This window comes from Morone saxatilis, unplaced genomic scaffold (assembly GCF_004916995.1).
Source record: "Morone saxatilis isolate NCDOM2014 unplaced genomic scaffold, NCSU_SB_2.0 Contig1, whole genome shotgun sequence".
Classification (NCBI taxonomy): Eukaryota; Metazoa; Chordata; class Actinopteri; family Moronidae; genus Morone; species Morone saxatilis.
Window position 1 is genome coordinate 14,055,462 of NW_023339651.1, and position 6,995 is coordinate 14,062,456.

Sequence of the window (6,995 nt, forward strand, 5' to 3'; positions counted from 1 at the left end):
CACTCCCCACGTGCATCAATGACCGTGTCTCTGGTTCACTGTTTTTCCTTCCTTGGACCATTTTTGATAGGTACTGATGCTCTGACCCAGTCGTCTAGCCATCACAATTTCACCCTTTTCAAAGTCGCTCAAATCCTTACGCTCCCATTTTTCCTGCTTCTAACACATCAACTTGAGGACAAAATGTTCACTTGCTGCTTGATATTTCCCACCCACTAACAGGAGCCATGATAACCAGATAATCAGTGTTATTCACTTCAGTGTCAGTGGTCATAATGTTATGGCTGATCGGTGTATATACATTGTTTTTATTCTCCTCAAATCTTTGCTTTTGAAATAAGGCCTATTGTGAAATGCTGCACACATTTACCTCTTAGGATCTCAAACAGTTTTTAAAATAAACCCATCAGACAAAAGGCCCCAGCTAGGTGCTGTTTTGTACGTTGTTGTTTTTTTGGTAAGATGTTTAGAACCACTAGTTTAATCTTTAGCAGTGATTTATGTTGTATAGCTTATTACATGTTTTTTAAGTAAAATCTGTAAAGTTGTAACTAAAGTCCCTCAAAAGTGTATACACTGTGCTGCATAAATATAGTCTATATAACACTGAGAGGGGGCAATTGTAATTATTTCTAATTCTTAGAATTAGTTATTTTCTTTATAATACTTTTTACTTGTAGTCATTTTTATTCCAACACTGCTCGACTTTAATACCACCCAGTATATAAAAAACTTTTTGGTTACTCTAATGTGTTCTTAAAGTTTTAAATGTATACCATGTCCATCTATTCAAACTGCATCCATCCTTTAAAAATGTATTTATTTAAATTCTACTATCAGGTAGAAACCACTCTCTCATGTCTATGCAGCCCTCTCCTTTAACCAACAGTGTCTTAAGAGCCTTACTGTGGCTCTTGAATGCACCTCGGACTCACAGTCAGCGACTCGGACTTTAGACCAATCATAAAACTCCAGTTACACATGAGAACCGCAGAAGTCATAATGGCTGGACCCCCTGTTATCATATGGAAGAATGAGGTGGAGCAGCTGTTGCAGTACAGAGAGCTGATCCCCCGTCTGGAGCAAGCTTTGGGGAAGTTCTCCAGGCGGGACAGCGCGGAGGTGATCCAGCCTGTGCGCACCACGGTGCCCCTTCAGAAACACAGCGGGTAGGCCTGCACTGGACTACAACTGTAGTAATCATCATGAAACATTAACAATCTGTTTATTGCCGTCTGACACCGAGGTGAAGTTAGTTTTAAGGTGGACACTCGACAGATATTCACTCCGGATCCAGCCACGTCCTCGGTTGGAGACAGTTTTGGCAAAGGGCGGTTGGCTCCCTTCACCTCCGTCCGTAATAATAATATATATTTTAAATTTTCCATACAAATATTTATATAAAATATAGGAAACATTGAACAGTGATACAAGGAGGTGTGTCCTACTTGTGGAGTGTAGTAATATATTTCGGCATAGATTTTTAGTGGTTTGGTCACATGACATGGACACTATTGATTCAAAAAATCAAGATTTTTCCATATAAATATTAAAATAAAAAAGAAGATCCAATAGAAAAGGGATTCAAAGAGGTGTGTCCCAGTTTAGTAGTGTAGTTTTATAATTCGGCATTGATTTTGGTCACATGACAGGGAAGCCATAGAAAAGAAACTTCTTATTTTTCAGTGATTCATTGATGAATCCTAAATGAACCCTGTGCGTAAGAGCCCAAACTAACTTCACTGCGGTTTGGCACACGCTCCTTCGCTCTTACAGCTTCCTGGGAGTGATGCCTACATACATGGAGAACGACGGAGTCCTGTGCACAAAGTTTGTGTGTTTCTACAAGAGGGAGGACGGTTCAACTTTGCCAGCCACAAAAGCCACAGTGATGCTGCTGGATCCAGAGTATGGGAATGTAAAGGCTGTGAGTGAGACTAATGCATGCACAGATGAACTCTGGCACTGCACTGCACCCACACAGGCCAATTCATGACATGTTTCCAACCTGCAGGTCATGGATGGAGAAGTCATCACAGGCATGAGGACAGCGGCAGTCTCGGCCATCTCTGCTAAGGTACTTAAACATGGATTAAACATCTGTTTCAGTGGCAGACTCAAGTTGTTTGAGGGGCAGGGGTGAAAAAAAAAAGGTAATATCATGCTGAAAGTTGTAATGGTGAAAGGGCTAGGATTTAGCACCCTGGAGGTCCATTCACACTCCCTGTTTCAGGAGCCGGATGATGTAAAATAGCTTTTCTCCCCATATTTATGGCAGCTATTTTCATTATTTTTTGAGCCAGTTAAGATAATCAGATACCTGAAAATCTGTACATCATTTGGGAGAAACATGATAGTTATAGCCCATGGAAAAAATATCCACATCCTATTTTGTATCTCATTCTGAAATCATAACAAACCTGAAAGGAGGTAAAAATAGTTACATAGGTAGGAATTGGTCGTAAACAGCATTACTAATTTTGAAACCTATTTTTGTTCACAGAATTAATGTTGCAAATCTGCTACAACTTTAAGTTCAGACCAAAGTTTTACAATGAGACTAGTTGAAACTTGTAACTACTTGCAATGTGCTGGTCTGCAACTTTCTGTAAACCTGCCAGTTCACACCAATGCAGCCAGATGAGACAGTGTATCGTCTCCATAGCAACGACTCTCTGTGTGTACGTTTTAACTGTGGGCTTTTTTAAGGTTTTTCTTGTAGGAGAACATTTGTAGTGCTCCTTAAATATAAAGGGAGAACAGTGATAGTGAGTTACTTGCTGTTCATTTTAAGGCCAGTGTCAAACTAAGTGATGAGCCTCTCTTTTCTCCAACAGAAAGTTGAAGTTATTTTAAAAACTGAAAGATTCACTGCTTTTAAGGAAAAAATTTGGCCCTGCTCTCTAACCTGCACTGCTGTTCTAACTTGGGTCTGTCCTGGTGTGTCTTTGTCACGCAGCTGCTGATGCGTCCTGAAGCAGAGGTGCTGACCATCTTGGGGAGTGGCCTACAGGCTCTGAGTCATTACAATGTCTTCACAGAAATGTTTTCATTCAAAGAGGTACGTTTACAAAAATATCTTGTAAATGTATGAACACAAAGCCAGCATTTATCGGTTTATGGCAATGTTTGATAAGCACAAGGTTTCCTAACACAACAAGTCAGGAACCAAACAGTTTGTATATTGTAATATAGAACAGAGGGTACAACTGTGGACAAAAAGACTGTCCCAATATACACAAAAACCTTAAGATTTTCTACTTTAGCTTAATTTACCTTAAAGGTATCAATCTTCTCATCTACTTCTTGGCAAGAAAGCAAATATTTCTGTAAAAAACACAAAATTAAACAAACTGTGTCCCTGTGTAGGCTTATCATGCTCACAGTTCTGGCCTAATTCTTGACTCTCTTTCATCGATTGCTACTTAAAATTAGTCTTGTGACTGTTTGAGAAACATATAATGTTTGGTTTTTCATACTATACGCCACAGATACGTGTGTGGAGCCGCACAAGACAGAGCGCCGAGGGGTTTTGCCGGTCTGTCAGCGGTCCGGTGACGGTATGTGCCTCAGTGGAGGAGGCCGTGAGGGGAGCGGACGCCATAGTGACAGTAACCAGATGTACAGAACCAGTACTCTTTGGTCAGTGGGTCAAACCAGGAGCCCATGTGGCCGGTGAGAGGAATTAATCGACACAAATTAAATTAAAGACGTGAGATTTTTCAGATCTGAACCCTGGAAATCAGTCAGATTTTAACGTATTTGATATCAAGGCTGATGCACTAAGGAACATACTGTGAATTGTTTCCCACTGTGTTTCTCTGCTGTTGCTGAGCAGCGGTGGGAGCCTGCAGGCCAAACTGGCGGGAGCTGGATGACGTGTTGATGAAGGAGGCGGTGGTGTACACTGACAGCAGAGAGGGAGCGATGGCCGAGTCCGGTGACATCATCCTCTCTGGGGTCGGTCTGTTACTGTGTTTCCTGACCGGCTCGATAAGATGACCGAGGTGCGCGTTACTGGCTCCCTTTGCAGAATATGTGTAGAAAATAATACGATTGTGGATCTCGTTTCCAGGCGGAGGTGTTTGCAGAGCTCGGAGATGTTATTAACGGGATAAAACCTGCCCTCAGAGACAAGACAACCGTGTTCAAATCCCTTGGTAAGCCCTATTGATGATGTAACCCTACGTAATGTGGAAAGTACTCAATTTTTCCAATTCAGTACATTAAAAATCCATTTATTCCTTCATGGTATTAAGAGTAACTGTGACTTGTTTTTTAACAGGAATGGGCGTTGAAGATGCAGTGTCGGCTCAGCTGGTATTTGACCAATGGAAAGCCAAAGCCAGCCTACCATGAAGAGGCCATGTATTTCAACCTGGCCTGTACTGTACACAAGCTAATCAAGATCAAGGCAATAGAAGAAAGGACAGAAAATTATATGAAATATATGAAATGGATTTTACTTTAGTTTATCCACCCTAAAAGGCAATCTTGCCTTAAAGCAGTATATGTTGTAACAGTTGATTAATTGCAGTCAATCAACAGAAAATAATCACTTTGTTTAAGTAAGTTAACAGCGATTACAGAAGTGCTAGCAACTCTGTGAGGCTGTTCTTAGGCACGGCGAAGCTTTGAGCTAAATGCTAACACCAACACGCTGATGTTGATCAGTTATGTTGACCATGTTCACCATCGTAGCGTGTTTGCATGCTAACATTCACTAATGAGCACCAAACACAACTTACATGGGAACGTCTCAAGTTTTTTGTTTTTTGTCATTGAATTGTTTTACAAATCCTGCTGGTGGTGCGACAGGAAGTGGTTGACCAACTGACGTTTCTATCCAAAATGTTGTGTCACTAAAAACACATTAGCTGGTTCAAGATTTTCAAATGGGAGGATTTGCTTCCGTCTTTGCATTTTATCCTGTTGGTCAGATGAAAACAAGCACTTTGAAGACACAGTGATGGAAAATTTTCACTATTTTTAGATTTTATAGACATTACATTTTATACACTAAACAAAAATGAAAGGAAGATCATTAGTGTATACGTTCCCCAAACAGTTTAAGAAAGATATAAAATTCAAAAAAGCTTTTTTAATGAGTTTATTTGCTTAAAAAAAAAGAAATCAGCATATTACTATGTGGAAATGAAACCATTTAGCAAGAAATTAATCTAAGTGTCCACTTCCACTGCGCTATTGAAACACTGATCAAATGAGTCCAGATTTACAGCGGTTCCCCTGGCAACCATGCAATTTGATCATTGCTCATTTCAAAATAAAATGCATTTGCTGAAATGTTACTTCTTATGGTCATATTATACAACAGAGACGTTAAAATCAGTTGTTGCAACCTTCGAGTGCTAACACACTGGCTCACAGACTTCATAAAACACAGTAATAGATGGGGTCAAAAGGATATGGTTACGCACCATCATGATAGCAATATGAACATCATATACTGAGAATAAAAGCCTGACTATCCAAAGCACTTACTGAGCATACATTGAGTGAGAATGAAATGATATAACTTTTACAGATACACTGAGAATGAACCAGCACAGCATTGGCTGCACCGCACCTTCACATGCCCGACTGTCAGTCATAAAATACTGTGTGTTCACTTAACACATACATGGATTCAACTAGAAAGGGTTTAGGAACAAAACGAGATAATTACCTGTTAAATATCTAGCAGAGACTGTTTTAAAGTAATTATTACTTCTCTTAGCAGCTGCTACGACAATTGTTACGTCATTTAAGAGTTAAACCGTTTCAACATGACTGCATGATGGTATCCTGTACACATTAAAACAAAATTAAACATTTTAGTGTTCATGGATGTACTACAAAGCGATGACCGCGGACTGAGTTTTGGCAACACCTCAGTCTAGTCAGATGACACATGTAAACAAAACGGTCCGTCAACAACAGCTGACAAGAGACTGACAATGAAAAAAGGAGAAATTAGAGCTTCTAAAAAAATTTTTTTCGTAAAGTAAAATTTCATCAAGGCAGCAGGAATCTCTTAGTGTGTAGGGGAAAGAGTGCAGTGCAGGACCTCCTTCTCTTATGGAGTTAGATCTAAGGTAATTTTGTGATAAAATCGCGTTCAAGTAGTGTTTCTTCACAATGTCTGAGAAAAATAACACGAATGTTTGTTTTTGTAAAATCCTCCCTCATCACCCGAGATCACAAATCAACCACCCCACCCCAAACCCTCACATTCCCCAAGGCCTTCGCAAAGTCACTTCATTCCTGTCGATCTGAAAGGACTACACAGATGTAAGCAACCAGACACGAGATCAGACAGAAAACCTGCGCTGCTTAACTCTGTGAAGTTCTTTCAGATGGAAGTCTGATCTACCAGAGCTTCTATGTAAGCAAGGACACAGGGGGTGATTAGATATTTGGGAACCCAGCCATCATCCTCTTCCCTCTGAGTAGGCGAGTTCTGACTGCAACCGTATTTTCTACTCCCTGTGGTTCTCCATTACAATATTCTGCACTTCCTCTTCCTCTTCTTGACCGGCGGGGGGCACAGGACCGCCCTGATGGCTTCGTCAAACACCGTCTTAAGGCCGCGCTGCGTCAAAGCTGAGCACTCCAGATACTTCACTGAACCTGGCGGGGCAGAGGAGAGGGAAACCGGAAAATCAGAGACACACGTCAGCTGACCAGCTTGTTTGTGTTTGCATGGCATAATAATACAGTCTGAAAAAGATTTAATAATTATATATAAGTGTGTCTGAGGTGAGTATGACTGAATACGGTCTCTAGTTTATGTATGGTTTCAGAACATGTATGGCTTTTTAATATCCTCTAAATAGGAGCTGGAAATGGACCTAAAATGAATTTAACAACCAAAATGCTTTTACAACCACCGCTTCCAAGACAATGGTAGAAAACTAGAAATGATTACATTAAAAGAGAAACATCACGCAACCTTCTGTCGTATGCAACAACTGAAACAAACGTCATGTAACACA

General features: G+C 40.4%; 2 protein-coding genes across 2 annotated transcripts in view; one reads left to right on the top strand and one right to left on the bottom strand.

Moving 5' to 3' along the window:
• The first annotated feature begins 951 nt into the window (after positions 1-951).
• crym (crystallin, mu) lies at positions 952-5,304 on the top strand. Its single transcript, XM_035662243.1, has 8 exons — positions 952-1,169; positions 1,777-1,927; positions 2,015-2,077; positions 2,960-3,061; positions 3,492-3,675; positions 3,839-3,960; positions 4,076-4,160; positions 4,286-5,304. The coding sequence occupies exons 1-8, from the start codon at positions 982-984 to the stop codon at positions 4,357-4,359; spliced, it is 969 nt and encodes a 322-aa protein (XP_035518136.1). The 5' UTR covers positions 952-981; the 3' UTR covers positions 4,360-5,304.
• The window catches only part of rac1a (Rac family small GTPase 1a), a 5,611-nt gene continuing 3,712 nt past the window's right edge, over positions 5,097-6,995 (bottom strand). The window contains exon 6 of the mRNA XM_035662256.1: positions 5,097-6,630. Within this exon, the coding sequence (XP_035518149.1) occupies positions 6,500-6,630 (131 nt within the window). The 3' untranslated portion in view covers positions 5,097-6,499. The remainder of the gene's footprint in view (positions 6,631-6,995) is intronic.

Coding starts and splice junctions, on each gene's coding strand:
- crym (XM_035662243.1), top strand. CDS start 982: ATGAGAACCGCAGAAGTCATAATGGCTGGACCCCCTGTTATCATATGG. Junction 3,676..3,838: donor ACCAGGAGCCCATGTGGCCG/GTGAGAGGAATT, acceptor GTTGCTGAGCAG/CGGTGGGAGCCTGCAGGCCA. Junction 3,961..4,075: donor GTGACATCATCCTCTCTGGG/GTCGGTCTGTTA, acceptor TCTCGTTTCCAG/GCGGAGGTGTTTGCAGAGCT.